Below are 21,133 nucleotides of genomic sequence, written 5' to 3'. Positions count from 1 at the left end.
AGTATGATAGAAAAAGTAAAGACGTCTATATATAGATATGAAGGAAAAGAGTTAAATGATACATCAACATTTTATGAAGTTGTTTATTCTATACTAATTGATAGGTGGACTAAGAGTTGCACCCCTCTCCACTGCATGGCTCACTCTTTGAATCCTAGGTAAAATTAGCCTATTAAACATTTATTTGTTTTTAGTATTTATTTATAAATAATTTGATAGTTACTATTTTTTTTATTTATTAATTTTTTTATTTATTCACAGGTACTACAGTGATGAATGGCTTCAAGAGGCTCAAAATAGAATTTTCCCACATGAGGATGAAGAAATTTCTATGGAAAGAAATAAATGTTTAAAAAAGCTTTTCACAACAGCTGAAGAAAGAAGAAAGATTTCTCTTGAATATGCTGATTTTTCATCAAAAGCTCATAATTTTGCTTCTTTTGACTCAATTGAAGATAGATGGACATTAGATGCTAAATCCTGGTGGGTAATGCATGGTTCTTCTGTCCCTCTCCTTTAAAAGCTTTCTTTAAAGTTTCTTGTACAACCTAGTTCTTCATCTTGTTGCGAAAGGAATTGGAGTACTTATTCCTTCATTCACTCCCTAAAAAGAAATAAGTTGAATCCTAAAAGAGCAGAAGACTTGGTTTATGTACATACTAATTTGCGACTCTTGTCTAGGAAAAGTGAAGAATATATGCAAGGGAGTACTAGAATGTGGGACATTGGTGGAGATGCATGGGGTAGCTTTGATGGTGTTGAAAATCTTGAAGTGGCGTCATTATCTCTTGATGAACCAGAAATGGAAGCTGTCTTATTTACAGATGATGGTCAAGGAGAGGATGAAATTGATACTATTCCTATTTCTCGATAATAAAAAAATGATTTATAATTTTTTTAGTAATGTTTAAAAATTAAAAAGCAAGAAATGTATACTTAATTTTGATTTTTGAATGATATTTATTTGTAATTACTATTTTATATGTATTAATTTATTTATTTTTAATACGTATCCTAAACGTATCGTATCCTATATTTTCAAAATTTGACGTATCGCCGTATCATCATAGGTGGTTACAAATAGATTTGAAACCATAAATGATAAGTTGGACACGACACATGCTCTTGGTATTCATGATGCGGAGTTGGAAAATGTTTCAACACATGTGCAGCCCACCCATAGTGGGACCCAGACTGAATCAATCCCTCAAACAGTCATGAAAATTTGTAATTATATTGGTGGAAAAAATCCACAAGCAAATCGGGGGAAGAATTCTACCATCACCTCGCTTCCCAAGCAAAAGAGCAGCGAACCACGTGTTTCGATCTTGAAAGCTAACCGTAATGGGTCAAAGATAGATGTTGCAAAATCTACGTCACAAGTTGCATGGACAAATGCGACCCATGCAGAACGTGAACAAACAAACACGTCTTTGGTTATGGAAGGACTAAAAAATGTAGCAAAATCACTAGCAGGCTCTACAAGGGAGTACAAGACTGGGTAACTCATGTGCAAGAGCTTGATAATGATACTTTGGCCATGGCTACTGCATTGCAACACTATTTCAAGTCTGAGGGAGATATGTCCTCCACGTTCAAAGATGATGGACCTTCTGGGTCTGTTACAGGAGTAGTCTCAAGGGTTTCTCAAACCAAACAAACCAACTATTGATGATGAATGTCTTAAGTTGGAGTTGTAGGGGTACTGGTTGTAAGAGTTTTATCCCTCTAATAAATGATTTAATCCGTGAACATGATATTGGTGTGTTGTTTGCTGGAGACACAGGTTACTGTCCAACGGGCACACCAAATCAGTCGTCGTATTAACCTGGATAAGTCTTTTCTTGTTGAAGGTCATGGGCGTGCACGTGGAATATGGTGTCTTTGCGATTCTTCTAAGTGGAGCCTTACGATCATCGAACAATGTTTTCAATTTGTTCATTTCTTAGTGACAAATGAATCTGGATCTAGTTTTCTAACGGTGGTGTATGCTAGCCCCTCAACCTCATCAAAGGGTTGGATTGTGGAGAAATCTGGAACGTCTGGTAGCTATACGATGAATGCTCCTTGGTGTGTGTTGGGGGATTTTAATGTTGTTTTGCAAGATCATGAAAGAAAGGGTGTGTGTTGGGGGATTAGGATTTTGTTTTGTCAGATATTTCTTTCTCAAGGTTAACTACAAAGTTAGACATGCATTCTTGACACACCAAGTTCAACGAGATCTCCATGAATAGAAGGATAGCATAAATATATTGTTACATTTGTTGTAAAGAATTTTTTAACTATTTTATTTTTAAAATTTTAAATAATAAAAAAATATTAATAATTAATCATTCTTAAATAGATAAGATTCAAATTTTGATCTATTAAATATAATAACAATTGATTATTAAACATTTTTATTAAATAGCATATAGAGGTATGAAGTGCTTCCTTGACCCCACTAATTTATAGATTATTTATTTTTGTGTACATAATTTTTCGATTATTTTACCCTTAAATTTTTAAATAATATTAAAAACTAATTATTTTTGTAAATAAAAAACTTGAACTTGAGATCTTAAAATTTAAGGATTAAACACAATATTGATTAATTCATAAATATTGATAATTTTTAAATATTTTAAAATAAATATAGAGGTATAAAGTACCTCAACTTATTATAAGTGAAATTGAGACATTATATTTTTATATTTTATTTAACAAATTAACAATAAAATAATAAAATAAAAATTGAGAAATAAGTAATGAAGGTAGTTAAGAGAATAGTACAATAACTAATTATTAAAATAGAATGGTAGTTATTAAAAAAATTATTAATTTTTAATTTTTTAATAATAGAAGAGTATAATAATCTACCAAAAGTAAAAACCAAAAATAATTATTAAAAAGGTATTTTCTTTATAGATAGTATAGATATTTAAAAAATTAAAAAATAAAATAAAAATTGAGATTATTAAGTAATAAAGATAATTAAATAATAAAAATAATAGAATCATATTATTAAAAGAGAATGCGTAGTTATTAAAAAAGTATTGTTTTTTTAAAAAAAATTTAATAATAAAAAGATATTATAATCTACCAAATGTGATTACTAAAAGAGATATTCTTTTTATATATTAGTATAGATAATATTGGTAATGACCAAAATTTGACAAAAAAAACTGCTGAAATTGAGATTATTAGGTAGTAAAGGTAATTAAGTAATAAAAATAGCAGAATGAGTAATTATTAAATGAGAATAGTAGTTATTAAAAAATTATTTTTATAATAGAATGGTATAATGGTCTATCAAATGTGAAGACTAAAGATGGTTACTTAAAAAAGGTATCCTTTATATATTAGTATTAGTGTACGTTACTATTATTATTTAAATTTATTATTTGTAAATTAAATATTTATATTTTCAAATATATTATTAATAAATAAGAATATTTTTATTATATATATGTATATTATATGAGGGGAAATCAAATGATTTTAAGAGTAACTCTTGATAAAGTTATTTCATTCAATAACTCATAGTATATATTAAATTTCAACGATCCAATCATCATTAAATTAGAAATTCTGAATGCGTAGATCAAACATACAAAATTTTAAAAAAATTTAAAAATTATTTAATATTTCGTTTTATTAATTTAAATTAACAAATAATTATAAAAACATTCATTAAATTAAATATGAAGACACCAAGTAACTTGACTTCACTAATCAATAATAAAATTACCTATCCACATCAATAATAAAAAGGGATTATCTTATTTTGCTATCTTGTAACTACATCTTAAACTACTTTTTTTCCCCACCATTATTTATTTAACTTTTCATTATTTTACTCTACAAAATCGCTTAAAACTACTCTTATAACTATAATTACAACTACTTAAAAAAACTACTTAAAAATTATTGATATCTTTAACAAATTACTTTCATTTTATATTTTAGATAGTTAATGATTCACTTTTATTTTATATTTGAAAAATAAACAAAATGTTCTTTTTTTTCGTTAGTTATAAATAATAAAAATAAGTAATAATAATCTATAATAATATTCAACCCGGTACTGCAAATTTTATTTTCGATTTAATTAAAGAGTTAATTATCTATGTACTTTCAATGTAAAATTTTTTTACACTGACAACCAATTATATCTTTTAATTCTGTCATGTTACTGTTAAAAATAAATGTGTTTAGAGTGACATAACAAAATTAAAAAATTATAATTAATTGTTAATATAAAATAATTTTATATCGGTATAGGTGATTAACTTTTAATTAAAACGCTTCAAAGATACAAACAAGGGGATGCAGTGAGTCACAGTCAGAGACACAATTTCCGTCCAACAATCTCTTCCCTAACGCCGTCATAACGTTTCGTCTTTCATTCCGCCAACTCTGAAACGGACGCCACCTTCTTATATATATAGCGCCTTCCCTTTCCGTTTGCGTGTTAATCGATAGAAGAACCTTTGAGCCATAAATTTCAATACGATCGAACATTTCTGAACCACTGAAGAATATCTGATTCTGTGGGAAAAGCTTCTCAGTCTTTCAAGGAGATAAGCAACAATGGTGCGAATTTTTTTTTACTTTTGTTTTTCACGTTTGATGATTGCGCGTTCACGATTAGGGTTTTTTCAATTCCATGCTTCTTAAATTTCGGATTCAATTCTGTCTTTTCTGTTTTGATTAGGGCTATTTCATTTTCATTATTGTAGTTTTGAATTGTTCGATGATGTTATGTACTCGTGGATATCGTGTGTTGTTCATGTTTTGTTGGGTTGAGATCCTTTAGTAGCAGCAAATTCAAACCGTATATAGAAAACTCTTCGTTTTCATGGTGGCATTTTGTAAATTTGGAAAATAATAGGTATATTCATTGTGATAAGCTATGTACGAAGGTTTGGTAGGCCATGTTTGTGCATATTATGTATATGTACTATGTATTAAATTTTGATTATGCTATGTATTAAATTTTGATACAAATGTTTTCCTTGAGAAAAACTATGGCATTCTGTTCTTGTTAGGCAATTGATTGGTAGTGGTTTAATGGTTTTCAGTTTTAATTTTGTGTATTGGCTAAGAGATATTCTTTGTGCTTGTGATGTATTGGTCTGTTTGTTAATTTCCTGATATACTGAGATTGCTCTGATTGGATTTTTAGTCTTCACTTGCGGCTGCTAGAGCGGACAACTTTTACTATCCTCCAGAATGGGAACCGAGTCAGGTATGTTTGTATAACAGGCATTAAACACCTTTTTATAGCCCAACAATTGTTTAGTATCAGTAGACTCATTTTCTTCATTTTCAGGGTTCACTGAACAAGTTTCATGGTCAACATGCCTTGAGGGAGAGGGCAAGAAAATTGGATCAGGGTATCCTGATTATAAGGTAATCAACAGTTGCTACAGTAACCATTAAGTCATGTCCGCCATTACCTTTTTTTGAATAAGTGATCCTAATGTTGTGTACTACTACATTATCTTACTTGAAGTTCTAGTTTGGAAAATACCATGATTAATGAATGTGTATGGTGAGCCTATTTAGTAATTGAAATCTATTCTGTATCAACTATCAAGTTCATGCACAAACTACAGATTATCAGGAGTATAAATTTCAAAATTGGAACTATTTTGTTAGATGTTATGAATTATAACTATATTCTGATGATCACTTATGATTGAATTGAATCCATGTAAAATTTTACATGCTTGAACCAGTGCTAGCAGATTTAAAAGGTGGAAGATGAGAGTGTGAGAGGAACAAATGTTAACCATATAATTCAAATGGATGGTTAAGATAATGATACACAGGATAAAGGATATCTTTGTGTTTTGTTATTTTTTCTTTGGGGCAGGGGGAGGGGGGAACAGGAATTGTGACCACTCACCCAACATAGGTCAAAGCTAAACATTGACAAGGAACTGAGCATGTTTGGTAAAGCTTTTCTTAGGACAAAAAATCGCTTATTTTTCAAAAGCTCTCAGAAAGTTGACAAAAATAAGGGACTATTTCTTAAAATTAAGCTAATCAAACACACGTTAAAACAAATGGGAGAGATTGTTGACTGGCATGGATCAGTGAAAGGGGAAATAGAGATCAATGAGCACAGATCAATGAAAGGAGAAATAGAGATCAATGAGGGAATTAGAGAGGTCAAGCCAAGTAATGGAAGGAGGTTGACGACAATTAGGTTTTTGCTGGAGCTTCAATTGTAGGTTGCACACTAGTTTTGTCAACTTGTCAGTATCACAGGTCACTCAGCTCAGGAAGATTGTTGATTGACTTGATTCCCCTGATTTCATAATCTTGCCTGGTGATCTCACAAGGATTCCACCAGTTCTCAGTTTTCCGTATGATCAAGATTGTAAGCATCCTTGGGAATCATGATTTGGAGAATCTTAACAACAACCGGCATAAATATATATTTTTCCCCATTATTTGGGATAACTAAATAGGTCAAAGGACGTCTTTGTGTTCTGCTGAAAAATGAAAACCAATTCTTCAAAATCCATTTACACAAATCTTTTGTTAATAGTTTCACTATAGTTTTTCTTTACCTCCATTTATTGGGCTTTTTCTCTCATCTGACCAACACTAGAGATTTGGGTTTGGCAGTACAATGACATCATCTGATATATGAGGTCAACCAGCCTAGTGGGAAAAGGGTTATGTTGTTTGCATGACTGTCCCAAAATGCCTAAACTGATGTATATGGAACCTAGGGAATTTTTTTTTTTTTGAGATGTCTCATTTTTCTAAGCTCCAACTTTAAATTGGTTTGCGTAGTATACGATGTTGATATTATTTTTAATTTAATTGTTAGTTTCATATTACCTAATTAAACTACTTTCAGGTTTGAGATGCCTTTTCATATATGGTGTGGAGGATGCAATTCAATGATTGCAAAAGGTGTTCGGTTCAATGCAGAGAAAAAACAAGTTGGAAATTATTACTCAACGAAGGTATGCTGAGGTTGACTGCAAATGCATCTGAATTTAAACTATTTTTCGGTGGAAGTGATTAAGAGCATGTTTGGATACAACCTTAGAAATGTTTTTGAGAGTTTCTCTGTCAGAAATAACTTTATTTTCGATAGAGAAGCTCTCAAAAGAAATTCTAGTTTGGATCTAAACAAGCTCTAATTGTATTATTTTGATATATTTAATGGGGGGACCTGATTTAAGTTTTAGAAGCCTAGGCAAATGCATACAAATAGTTATATTTTGTTTAGTTTGCCACTGTTACATGGGTGTAGAATGCCCCTTATATCTTGGTGCGTCCTCTAATAATGCTGTTCAAACTAACTTTTTTGTTGACTATTTTCTAACAAATGTTTATTGTTCATTCAGATATGGAGCTTTACTATGAAGTCTGCCTGCTGTAAACATGAGATTGTAATTCAGACCGATCCTAAGAATTGTGAATATGTCATTATTAGTGGGGCCCAGAAAAAAAATGAAGATTTTGATGTTGAGGATGCTGAAACTTTTGAATTACCTGCTGATGAAGGTGTGTATTGTAGTGTTGGTAAAAAATTTTTTGCAGTTTGTGTTTCCTTTCCACTGGCTTGGAATATATTATTGCACCCGGGAACTGTTATAGAAGCATGAAGAGCATACCATCAGATCCATAGGGTCCAATGGCTGTTTTCCATGGATTGAATTTATTTTCCTTCTAAATGTAGCAGTAGTGGTATATTTTTCCTTTTCATTTGCCTTTGATCATATCTAGCAACTGAAATGTTGTGGTTAATGTTAGCTAACTATTTTCATCTTCAATTTTATTGTACTTTATTTTAGAGAGGGGTAAGCTTGCAGATCCATTTTATCGCCTTGAACACCAGGAAGAGGATATGAAGAAAAAGAAGGAAGCTGAGCCAGTGCTTGTACGTCTCCAGCGGATGTCTGATACCAGGCATTCAGATGACTATTCTCTCAATAAGACTCTTCGGGCCCAGCTTAGAGTATGTTCCTTGGCTATTGTTATTTGTCCTAGTTCACTTTCCGTTTGTTTTTTCATTTTCACCCTGGAATATATTGTTTCTTTTGTTCATGATTGTCATCCTGCTTTAAAGAAAATAAACATTTGTTAATGCTTTTCCATTTTCTCAGGGTCAAAAGAAAAGAGTTGCTGAAGAAGAGAATGCTTCCAGGAAAAGAGGCCTTGGCATAAGATTACTTCCAGCTACAGAACAAGATGCTGCCACAGCAAAACAAGTGAAGTTTCCAACCAAGTTTGACAAGAATAGGAAGGACAAGAGGGCATTGATCAGTGCTGGATCCATCTTCGCTGGAGTGTCTAGCTATTCAATGCCCGATAAGAGAAGACAAGACCTAGAGTCTAAACGAAGAAAAATTTCTGCATCTTCAGCGTCAAGCCTTCTAGCTGGTGGATTTAAGCCATCATCGTTGTCAAAGGGTGCTGTTTTGTCAAGCAGGCAAAAGGGTGGAGTTTCAGTGACTGTAAGGCGTTAGAAAGCTGAAACATGTCTGTGACACTGCCTAGCATTGGCAATTGCTTTTGTGATAAATTTGTATTTATATTTTCATCTTCTCTTCCCTCCCCACGAAATGAAATTAAATAAAAGCTTGTTTGTTCTTCACCCTTCATCTTCATTTATTATCGGTAATTTGTTTTTAGCTGTAAATTTTATATGGCGTCCAGGTAGCCTTGGTTTTGAGTGTTTCATTTCATGTTGCGTTAGGAATTGAGTTGCAAATGTGTAATTTTAATTCCTATAAAATTTTTATTGCAAATTTGGTTTTCTCAGTTTTCAAAGTTAAGCAATGTTAATTAGTTCACTTATTAACATGTCATCTAAAATTAAACAGAAATATTGACATGTTCATAAATAATAATACTTAACAGCTTGTTAGTTGTATTAACTTCAACTTAACAACATTGTTTTTTTATTTATTACAAATGTGTTAAGTTTTTTTTTTTATTTCAATTAAATTTTATAATCTATCAAAACAATTTAAATTTTTTTTAAATTTTTCTATGGGACTAGCTAATTGTCAAACAAAATTCTTTATAGGCATGTTCATATATATATATATATATATATATATATATATATATATATATATATATATATATTTAAATTTTGGATGTTATGTTAATGAGTAGACTAACATTGTTTAATTTTAAGAGATATAGGAACCAAATTTGCAACAAAAATTTAAAAGATTGAAATATTTGTGAAACTATAAAGATAAAAGTAGATTTAACTCTATTGATTATAAAATATATTAGATCAATTTATTTTATATATAATCAATAATATTTTTAATGATTTTAAAATATAAATACATACGGATAGGGATATTGGCAATGTGATTTGGTTTGATTTTTTGTGATTTTTAGAATTTTTTTATTTAGAAATTATTTAAAAATATATAATATTATTTCTTTAATACAATTTTAATTATCATATTAGATATTTTTTTCATATATATAATTTGTCACTTAAAAAAAATATTTTCAAACATTGTAAATAATTAATAATTTTTCATTCTAGCATTTAGTTTAATAACTGACAATTTTATAAAATACCCTTTAAATACTATAACATATAGTTGAAGAGAAAAACACCTTTGGCTTACAATTTTATAAAAATACCTTTTATGTTATGTGTCAATTTTGTATATTTTATGCATTTAAAAAATATATATATATATTTATAAAAAAGTGTGGTTTTATTTAATTTAGAGGAGTTTTACATTCTAATCCAAAAATTGAACTAAGTCATGTGATTTTGAAAATTTAAAAATCGAACCGAATCACTAATTTATGATTCTCCATCAATTTTCAGTTTAGGAATTTTTGTTTGCATTAATTCGATTTTCAGCAGCCTATATATGGATATTGGTATTTTGTTGTATGCAAGGCTCATATACAACATAGTAAACAAATCTTAAAATGAGTTTTTTTTAATAAATTAATAATAATATTTTTTAAATCTATAACATATATAAAGATGATAGTTTGATTTGGTGCATATATTTTTAGACAAATTTATTCTTTAATTTTTAATAATAAAAAATAATTTTAAAAAATAATTATTTTTACAAATAAAACTCATACTTGAGACTTTAAAATTTGAGGATCAAACATAATCTTAATTGATCTAATAAATATTTTATAATTTTTAAATATCTTTATTAGATAAAAATATAGAAACACGAAATATCCTAGTCTCATTAGTAAGAAAATAAAAATATTTTAGAGATAAACTTTAAAAAATTAATTATATTTATATATTTTTAAGAGATATATTTTCTAAAATGTGTTTTAAAGAATAAAAAATTATTTTTTTTGAGTTATATACCCTAAAAAAGTTATATAAATATTATCGTAATTTTTTAAAAGATCTAAAACAAGAGTTTTGTTTCTCACATGTTTGAACAATCGTAAGAATTTCAAGTGATTTACTATTTATAGTGTTATTTTATATGGAAGTATATGTGGATATTTTTTTTCTCTCATCCCTACTTTATATATAATTATTATCTAAAAAAATCATTTTTATCAACTACGGTAAAAAGATGTTTATAAATTATTTTTAATCTTGATTTTTAAATAACATGAGATGTTTTGATATATTAAAATAAAAATACTTTTTATAATAAATTTTAATTTAATAAAATTAATATTAACCATGTCTAGAAAGATAAAATAAAAAATATGGATCCTCTCATGAAATATTCTCTCTCTAGCCTTTTTTCAGTAACATTAATAACTATTAGATATATCTAATGACTCAAATTTAATCTTATAATTAATGCAACTTCTTAAATAATTTTTATAAGATTAAATTTGAACTATTAGATATATTCAATGATTATTAATGTTATTAGAGAGAGACTGAAGAAAAAATATTGCAGAATCAAATTTCAAAATAAAACCTTTCAAATGATCCAAAAAGTCACATTAAATTTTTTTTTTTACAAGTCATGCTAACTTAAAATCTAAATAAGTTATCAATAAATCTAATTCTCAAAATTCATAAAATTAATACACAAAGTGACGTAGCAAGGGATGTAACCCTTCAATTAGCTAATCTAATTGAACAAAACAAAAGAGGAAATTTTCAGCGGGTAAGATTTGGGGTTTAGGGTTTTCTATTGATTTTCTAGTTTCTACACTCCTGATCTTTTTTTGTGTCTACTGTCTCCATTCATTTTTCCATTCTTCTATTAACAAGTAAGTTTTGATTGCAATTTGTTTTCTTATAATCTCTTTCACTTGTATCATTGTAACTAATGTGGCATGGCAGTGGATAATTAACTTTATATCCTATCTTGTTTTATGTTATACAAATACAAATATGTATCTGTTACATTTTTATTTTGGTTCTAAGAAGCTTCTTAATTCCTAAAATATGGTAAAAGGAAAACTTGTACAAGCTATTTTCATACAACATGATTCTGTGTTTACTTATATAATGAAATGCATTGCAGGTTATTGAAGGAATGAGTGAAAACATGATTCATCTCAAAAACATTGTGCCTGCAGCTCAGAACAACATAGACACTAAATTCATCCTTTTGGACAAAGGGAAAACCACAGTAGAAGGGCATAAGAAGATGTGCTTGGCCCTTGTGGCTGATGAAACTGCAGCTGTTCATTTTCAGTTTTGGGGAGACGAGTGTGATGCGTTTGATTCAGGTGACATAATTTGTCTTACCAATGGCATATTTTCATACCAGCACAGGAACCTTGTACTACGGGCAGGGAAGAGAGGGAAGCTAGTGAAGGTGGGGGAGTTTACTATGGCCTATGTTGAGACACCACATATGAGTGAGATTCATTGGATTCCTGACCCAAACAATTCTAAGAAATATGTCCAAGAATATGTAATATCTCCTGTGTCACGCATTTTTCCTCCTCTTCCTTCTGATATGTAAAAGGTTTGTTCAAGAATATGAACCCATGTTTAAGCATTTTTTTTTTCACTGTCCCAAAAGAAGGACCATCTTGTTTTTTCTGTTTTGTCCTTGTTGTGATGGAAATTGGGGTTAAGTTCATGTGCAATAAACTATTTATCGATCCATGTAAGTACATAATGGTACACCTTGTCACACCACTTTGGTTTCATTGTTCTGATGCCTTATTTGATACCTTGTTATGTACCTAGAGATAATTTGTAACTTTTAACACAGGCTACTGTATTCTGTTGTCAATCATTCAGTTTTATTGTCGAAATTTTTATTCATTGATATTTTTGGGTGCATATAGTTGACATTATTAAGTAACCTGCCTAAGGCCATTTGGATTGCTGCTACTCTTGTTTGCTTGTCCCTCTCATTTCTGTTCTAAACTATTGTATGTTATCTTTTAAATTTGACCATAAAAGTATTTAAGATGAAGAAAACAAGGTGATAGCAACATTAACTAGAGAAGATGCAAGCAGTTTAGCCAAAAAAAAAAATGCACCAAGGTTGTTAGTGACATGCTCCCATTCCCATTAGAAGATTGCAAGAAATCAGCTAACAAATCCTCATGGAATATTGCACCTTTGGTGCAGAGGCTAGGCTTTAGAAGGTTTTGTTGGACATTAACAATGCTTAATATAAAATTCTTTAGAGCAGTTTGAGAAGTTTATGATGATGTTACAGAACCAAATTCAATGGTTCACCACACCATAGAACACGCGTACATAGAGATAACAAGTTTATGATTATGTAGAATGTAACTCTATAGTTCACCACACCATCACCCTCCTGGCCTTTCAACTAAGGCATTAGGATAGAAATGACAAGGACAAAAACTAGATAACTTCACTCCTGACTTTTCAACTAACTGGCCATGAGAGTTTACTTATGACTTCCTTAGACTGCAATATGGCTTGCTTAGTAGTCATCTTTTAACTCATAGAATGTCTGAATACTATCTTAACTGATCTGATTGTGACTTGCTTTCCAATATTTGTTAGGACTGCAACAAGATTGACACAGAATTTGACTTCCTGCTAATAAAGTGAACATTTCTGATATATGCAACAAGATTCCTAAGAGCTATGTCAAATGTTGCCACTAATTTAGTCAAGGTGCTATCTGATACATTCTCTCATTTCAGAAGTGTTCACGTGCTTGCATCATGAACAAATTTCGGGTTCAAAATGCTACAATAAACAATTGTAGTTTGCAACAAAGCATCTCCACGAGATTGAGTGTAGTCCTCAACTCCTCATTACTTAACTAATTATAGCAATTCTGCACTGCCCTTCCAATCAGCACGTGATGTGATGTGATGACTATCACAATTCTTAATGTTGATAAATACCAAAACTGTGTACTCTTTCATTCGAATTATACACGAATATCTCATCAAATCATTCTTATGAATAATTCTATAAACCTATGTTATTCTTACATTTTTGGTTTAGAAAGATATATCGTCCAACCCTTTTAGCCGATATAAATGTTGATACAGTTTATTAGTTAAATTTATATTTTCTGAAACAGTGATGAGCTTGATGCTCTCTGAACACTCGTTTCTATTATAAATATGTAAAGCAAATGTTGTTTACATGGACAATAGAGCCTTTATGATCATGATGTCTTACTACACAATGAAGTCACTGGGCAAAATCCAGGAGTGATTTTAATCGAAGGGCCCAAGATCAGCACTTCTGTTTTCTTTGTTCTTGATGCAAAGTCATCTTACACAATACTATTGGAAAGGAATTGGTTACAACCCCAACATTGCCTAATGTTTTATTTAATAATATAATATTAAATTGGTTTAATTGTTATTTTAATCCTTATAGCTGTCTACATTTTACAATTGTGATCATATACGTTTTAAAAAATTGGAAGCATCTCTTGTTCTGTTTTAAGTCATCTTTTTGCAATTGCTTGCAATTTTATGCTAGCTTCTTATTTTGCTTTTTTGTTTCGGTAACTAGATTTTACATTAATTCTTGACTATTTAAACTATCACTGATAATGGTATTAAATTATCCTTTCACCAAATCAATGTAGTTATCAGACAAGTGAAGATATTCAATATTTAAGAAGTCAATAATATAGTCTCGGACAAGGCTTAAAGAAAAAAAATGGGTTGCCAAAGTTTGTGGGCCAAAATGGATCAATCTTAATTTAAGGAATTGTATCCCAGTTGTGTTAGGAAATTATGTAGAATAAATGCTTTGGTTCTGTATAATTGAGGCTTGATTGTGAAGTTTCATACCTCAAGTTTATAGGCGGGCATTCTTTGGTTAAGGTTAAAAAGAGATAAAATAGTGTTTACACTAGTCGTAAGTTTAAAGTTCAAAGGTTAATCTAATGCTCTAAACAACAACCAAAAGAAAAAAGTTCAAGATACAAGTTCTGCATAACTGTGCAGAATGCATATAGCTGACTGCATAATTAGTATTTTTTTTTAAAGACAATATGGACTTAGTTAATGTTTCTGTATGTATAAAATGTAAAAGGTTAATGTTTCTATGATTTGATTGACCAAAATCCCTTTTGGTCCTTAAATATTATACTGAAACAAAATCTATACAGGGGTACAAGAATTCCCAGACGAGGCAAACCAAAAGTGATGAGTTGGAGCTTAAATTATGCATCAAAATACTTGGTTTAAGATCAGTAGTGAGGCATATGAACCCTATGAAAGCCAAAGTTTAAAAATTGCTGAGGTGCCTACCTAGCTTCTTGTCTTTCTTGATTGGCGTCCTCTATTTTATGTTTGAATATCAGGTATATATATTTTGTTCACTAATGATGCATCGCGTTCTAACTAATAAGAAAAATAGAGAAGTTTTTTTTAATCATTTATTGATCTCTATCTTGATGTAATTCATTGATCAATAATATATTACAGTTTTTTTTTACTTCCATTTTCTAACACTCGTCAAATCAAATGGACTCAGTAAACACGGTTTAGGCGAGAAGCCATTATCACCGAAACCTAGAAGTTATTGAATGCTGACTTCATCCGTGAGGTCAGATACACCACGTGGCTGGCAAACGTGGTTTTGGTGAAAAAGAGCTCGGGCAAATGGCGCATGTGCGTCGACTACACCGACCTGAACAAGGCATGCCCCAAGGACTCGTACCCATTGCCGAGTATCGACAGGCTGGTTGACGGGGCATCCGGACACGCCCTCCTCAGTTTCCTCGACGCCTACTCCGGGTACAACCAGATCATGATGTACCCAACAGACGAGGTGCATACGTCGTTCATCACCGACCGCGCCAATTACTGTTACAGAGTAATGCCCTTCGGCCTCAAAAACGCAAGGGCCACCTACCAGCGGCTGATGGACAAGGTTTTCCACCAGCAGATCGAAAGAAACATGGAGGTCTACGTCGACGACAAGGTGGTCAAGACCACCTCAGCAGAAGCTCATGCTGCTGACCTCGCCGAAGTATTTGGCCAGATCAGGAGGCACAACATGCGCCTCAACCCAGAAAAGTGCGTCTTCGGTGTCCAGGGAGGCAAGTTCCTGGGCTTCATGATCACTAGCAGGGGGATCGAGGCCAACCCGGAAAAATGTAAAGCTATCATTCAGATGCAGAGTCCCCAGACCGTGAAAGATGTCCAGCGTCTGGCAGGCAGGTTGGTCTCCCTTTCCCGATTTATCCCTAGGTTGGCGGACAAGGCAGGGCCTATCTTCACCCTGCTGCGCAAGCCAAAAAACTTCGAGTGGACGGACCAATGCGAAGAAGCTTTCAAGAGCTTCAAAGCTTTTCTGACGACCCCGCCAATCCTACAGAGGCCGGATCACAAAACCAACCTCCTCCTCTACTTGGCCGTGGCAGAAAACGCCATCATCGCAATCATAGTACAAGAACACCAGAAAGTACAAACGCCAATCTACTTCATCAACCGAGTCCTCCAAGACACGGAGAGACGGTACCAAATGATCGAGAAGCTAGCACTGGAACTCGTCACCGCTGCTCGACGTCTCCGACCCTACTTCTAGAGTCACCAAGTATTCGTCAAGACTGATTACCCAATCAAGCAGATCTTGAGGAAGCTGGAGCTCGCCGGGCGAATGATTGCATGGTCGGTCAAGTTATCCGAGTTCGGCATCTAGCTCTAAGGGTGGTGGTGCAGGTATCATATTGGAAGGACCGAACCAAGTCACTTTGGAGCAATCCCTCAAATTCAGCTTCAAGGTGACCAACAACCAGGCAGAATATGAGGCGCTTCTCGCAGGACTGAGGCTGGCTCGTGACCTCGGGACCCGAAGAGTGAGGTGCAACAGTGACTCGAAACTGATGGTCGAGCAACTCAGTGGAACATACCAGGCCAAGGACGTTCTCCTACAGCGGTATTTCCACATGGCATCACAACAGGTCTCGTCATTCGACGAGTTCACTATACAACATGTACCGCGAGAACAGAACACCAGAGCCGACCTCCTGTCAAAGCTCGCAAGCACCAAACGCTCTAGACAACATCGAACCATCATCCAAGAGACCCTGCACTCACCCAGCTTGGACGACAAGGTCGTCAACACTAACGACAGTGAAGACCAGGGATGGATGACAGTATAACTGTGCAGAATGCATATAATTAGTATTTTTTTTAAAGACAATAAACGTCAAAGGTTAATCTAATGCTCTAAACAACAACCAAAAGAAAAAAGTTTAAGATACAAGTTCTGCATAACTGTGCAGAATGCATATAGCTGACTGTATAATTAGTATTTTTTTTTTAAAGACAATATGGACTTAGTTAATGTTTCTGTATGTATAAAATGTAAAAGGTTAATGTTTCTATGATTTGATTGACCAAAATCCCTTTTGATCCTTAAACATTATACTGAAACAAAATCTATACAGGGGTACAAGAATTCCCAGACGAGGCAAACCGAAAGTGATGAGTTGGAGCTTAAATTATGCATCAAAATACTTGGTTTAAGATGAGTAGTGAGGCATATGAACCCTATGAAAGCCAAAGTTTAAAAATTGTTGAGGTGCCTACCTAGCTTCTTGTCTTTCTTGATTGGTGTCCTCTATTTTATGTTTGAATATTAGGTATATATATTTTGTTCACTAATGATGCATCGCGTTCTAACTAATAAGAAAAATAGAGAAATTTTTTTTAATCATTTATTGATCTCTATTTTGATGTAATTCATTGATCAATAATATATTACAGTTTTTTTTTACTTCCATTTTCTAACACTCGTCAAATCAAATGGACTCAGTAAACACAGTTACAACATACAAAATTTCCCAAGATTAACAACCAAACATGTCAGTTGGGTTCTATAGTTATGATTATGCTGAAACATATACAAATGCAAAGATTCCGCCATGCGGATCTAGTTAAATTTGCATAAGCTTAGACAAATACCACCACAGACAAATCCTTTCAATCCCTAAAGACAAAAATAAAAAATTAATAAAAATTAAGAACTGTAGAATCTTAACAACCTTGGGCCATGTGAACTTGAGCATCCAATGGCAAATTAAAGATATTGAGTTCATCATTTTTGAGAAAATAAAAGTTTAGTTTTCTATAGACAACTAAACCTTTAATGAAAAATATTTATACTTTTTTATGGTGCTTGTGGCACCGTCTTTCACTTTATATATTAATCTCCACGCTCTCTTATTTACTTTAATCTCGAGTTGCTTACAATCACGAGAGCACATACTAGTTAGCATATTTTTTATTGACATTTCAATGTCGCTATTTTTCTTTTTTCATTAAACTCAGATAGAATAACACATAAATGCAATTAATTATTTAGTACTGTCTAATCAATTATTTTATCACTCTTGTCGGAATGTGCAGTTATTAATATTGAATTATTGATTCATGTTTTTACTTTAATAAGCTTTATAATAGGGTACACCAACAAGCTAAGCATTTGAACTACTTTGATACGGTAAAGTTGGTAATCAGTATTCAAACCTTATTCATTAAAAGCCTGAGCATAAATGAATGCCTATAGTTAGATTTAGTTGATAAAATTGAACATGACAAGACCTTGGAAGCTATTTCTATTTTTCAGTGTTTCGTTATTTTGAAAAGGAGTTTGAAAAAAAAAAGGTAAAAAAAAAAAAAAAAAGAGAGTCAAATTTCTCTTCTTCAGCATTCATTTCTATTTACATATTAAGATTAAGATCAGGATAGAAACATGCATGTGTATATAGAGAAAAATAGAAAAAGAAAGATAGTGATAAAGTCATTCATTTTTCAGTGAAGAAATGAAATTGGTATAAAACTGTGTGTTACGATGATACTTTTGATATTTATTATAAACCTAAAAAATCAAAAGGTGATTAATGATGATACTTTTGAACGTGCTGGTTTCTCCCCGTAACCCAATTTTGAATGAAGACAAAAACGTATGTCTAGGATATTACATACTAGTGTTAATCAAACATAAGACAGTATCATTAAAATAAACAATACAAAGCAAAAGACAACATTGTCAGAGTCAATCGAGATGCACTACTACACCACATACACACACATGCAGCATCTAGCATCTGTGCATTGAAACAAAAACCAACATGATATTCATAAGAAGGATAAAAGTTAAAACAGCTGGAAAAGCCACGTGGCGTACAGCTATTGGACCAAAATGGGCACAGAGACAATGAACGTGCACTGAAAAATGGTGAAATAAGAACCACGCAAATTCACTATTCACTTCTCTCACACTGCATTCACAATGGCAATGCCTTCACACCCTTCTCTCCTTTTCATGTTCATCACTCTCACTCTCACACATTTCTCCACCGCCACCCAATACCTCAAGCTACCCCTCCTCCCTCCGACCACCCTCCCCTCCGCCTCCAACCTCCTCGCCGCCGACCTCCGCCGTCTCACCTCCCCCATCAACTCCGGCGCCGCCACAGGCTCCGGGCAGTACTTCGCTGAGCTCCGGCTGGGGTCCCCGCCCCAGCGGCTCCTCCTGGTGGCGGACACGGGCAGCGACCTCCTCTGGGTGAAGTGCTCGGCCTGCCGCAACTGCTCCGCCCACCCGCCGGGGTCCGCCTTCCTCCCCCGCCACTCCTCCAGCTTCTCCTCCCACCACTGCTACGACTCGCCGTGTCAACTCGTTCCCCACCCGCGTCGTTGCAACAACCGAACCAAAATCCACACCCCGTGCCGCTACAAATATTCCTACGCGGACGCCTCCACCACAACGGGCTTCTTCTCCACCGAAACGACGACGTTCAACACTTCTTCCAAAAAACAAAGCACGCTCAAAAACCTCTCCTTCGGCTGCGCCTTTAAAATATCGGGCCCCAGCGTCACGGGCTCCACCTTCAACGGCGCGCAGGGCGTAATGGGCCTGGGCCGCGGCCCAATCTCCTTCACCTCCCAACTCGCCCGCGAATTCGGGAACACCTTCTCTTACTGTCTGCTCGACTACACCCTATCCCCGCCTCCCGTTAGTTACCTCACCATCGGCAACGACGTCGTTTCACGGAACGTTCTCACCTACACGCCGTTGCTCACCAACCCTATCTCTCCCTCCTTCTACTACGTCTCCGTCGAGAGCGTTTCCGTTGACGCCGTTAAGCTACCGATTCCTCGCTCCGTCTGGGCGATCGACGCCGACGGTAACGGCGGCACCGTCGTCGACTCCGGCACCACGCTCACCTTCCTCGCCGAGCCCGCTTACCGCCACGTCCTCGCCGCGTTCCGCCGCCGCGTCAGCCTTCCCGCGGCGGAGGCTCCCGCGCCGGGGTTCGACCTCTGCGTGAATGTCTCCGGCGCGGCCAGGCCGCGCCTGCCGAAGCTGAGATTCCGCCTCGCCGGGAAGGCGGTTCTGGCGCCGCCGGCGGGGAATTATTTTATCGAGGCGGCGGAGGGAGTGATGTGTCTGGCGGTTCAGCCGGTTCGACCGGGTTCGGGGTTTTCTGTTATTGGGAACTTGATGCAGCAAGGGTACTTGTTTGCGTTTGATTTGGACCGGTCGCGGATCGGGTTCTCGCGTCACGGATGTGCGGTTCGCTGAAACTGAAAAACTAAAAACCGAGAACCGAACCGGGTTTTTGGTTATTATTGGCACGTGTATTTTTTGGGTTTGAGATAATGTGCGAGTTGGGATGTAAATAAGTGAAGGTGTTTGATTTTCGAGGATGTTGACACGAATTCGTTCGCTCGCTCGCGTGAGTGTTGTACGATAATCAAGAACATGAATTGTTTGTACGTCAAGAATCAAGTCATTCACTTTCTCTCAATTTAATTAATTTTCAACATTATTATTGGAAATCTATTAATTTTTGGATTACTATTTAAGTTTACATGGTTATTTAAATTTAAGTAAGCTACTATTTTAGTGTGTTGTCAAATTAATTTTTTAAATTAAGCGTACTTTTCATTAATGAAGTTTCTTAAGTTTACGTATGATTTATTCTGAAAAGAAAAAAAGATTGCGTATGATATATGCTTTTAATAAATAAATAAAAAACAAGATTAGATATTGTTTAATGATTTTTTAATGCTTATAGCAATTTTTTTTAGGCAATTTTTAATGCTGGTGCATTGTGTTCATTAACAAAACATAGTTGAAGGGTTGTGAATCCTCTCAAGTCTAAACTGACCATAATTAGGTTGAATCATAAAGTGTTGATTAATCCTATACCAATTCACTTATAACTGAACTATTAATCTGAAGGTAAAGATATAACTAACAATAATGCACATTATGATATAAAGGATGAACAAACTAAGAGATAAAAATCAATTCGAACTAATAAAAATAAAAGATAATATGAAATTATTATATAAAGATAAAATTAGAAGAAAAAAAAAACAATTAGATTTTTACTTATAACCTCACTCTTATAATCTTAATAAGACTATCTTAAATTCTATACTTTAATAATAACTAATTTAAAGACACAATGTGATTAATCATGTTATTATTATTTTTTTCTACATTTATTGTCTCAATGTAATAACATTGTGCTGGTTGTGTTAGGCGACGAAATAGCACATAGAAAGAAAGAGAGATGCTTGAAATTGAATAAACAAGTATATATTCTATGTCAGACTCACACGTGTATACAGAAATCTAAAGTGAAGAAGAGGTATACAATTCGAAACTGTTTACAGACATAAAGATGCTCAAATTCAGAATACAACTAAGAAGAGGCTCCTCTTTCTCTGCTCACCCATCATTGCCATTCAA

General features: G+C 33.6%; 3 protein-coding genes across 4 annotated transcripts; all 3 read left to right on the top strand.

Moving 5' to 3' along the window:
- Positions 1-4,373: 4,373 nt before the first annotated feature.
- On the top strand, positions 4,374-8,608 carry LOC109813861 (uncharacterized). The gene is made up of 7 exons (XM_020378125.3): positions 4,374-4,575; positions 5,168-5,230; positions 5,315-5,394; positions 6,860-6,968; positions 7,356-7,515; positions 7,806-7,969; positions 8,118-8,608. The coding sequence occupies exons 1-7, from the start codon at positions 4,573-4,575 to the stop codon at positions 8,478-8,480; spliced, it is 942 nt and encodes a 313-aa protein (XP_020233714.1). The 5' UTR covers positions 4,374-4,572; the 3' UTR covers positions 8,481-8,608.
- A 2,348-nt stretch (positions 8,609-10,956) lies between these two features.
- LOC109813862 (uncharacterized) lies at positions 10,957-13,868 on the top strand. 2 transcript variants are annotated; one of them, XM_020378127.3, is made up of 3 exons: positions 11,081-11,211; positions 11,469-11,918; positions 12,944-13,868. In XM_020378127.3, the coding sequence occupies exon 2, from the start codon at positions 11,481-11,483 to the stop codon at positions 11,913-11,915; it is 435 nt and encodes a 144-aa protein (XP_020233716.1). In that variant the 5' UTR covers positions 11,081-11,211; positions 11,469-11,480; the 3' UTR covers positions 11,916-11,918; positions 12,944-13,868. The 2 variants fall into 2 exon arrangements, with proteins under 2 accessions (XP_020233715.1, XP_020233716.1); XM_020378126.3 differs by lacking the exon at positions 12,944-13,868 and having other exon boundaries at positions 10,957-11,105; positions 11,469-12,128.
- A 4,659-nt stretch (positions 13,869-18,527) lies between these two features.
- Positions 18,528-20,211, top strand: LOC109813853 (Eukaryotic aspartyl protease family protein). Its single transcript, XM_083066837.1, has one exon. The coding sequence runs from the start codon at positions 18,659-18,661 to the stop codon at positions 19,952-19,954; it is 1,296 nt and encodes a 431-aa protein (XP_082922963.1). The 5' UTR covers positions 18,528-18,658; the 3' UTR covers positions 19,955-20,211.
- Positions 20,212-21,133: the final 922 nt, after the last annotated feature.

The sequence above is a fragment of the Cajanus cajan genome, chromosome 11 (assembly GCF_000230855.2).
Source record: "Cajanus cajan strain Asha chromosome 11, NIPB_CcT2T_4, whole genome shotgun sequence".
Taxonomy (NCBI): Eukaryota; Viridiplantae; Streptophyta; class Magnoliopsida; order Fabales; family Fabaceae; genus Cajanus; species Cajanus cajan.
The sequence above is the reverse complement of the archived record's forward strand: the minus strand, read 5'-3'. Positions and strand labels throughout refer to the sequence as shown.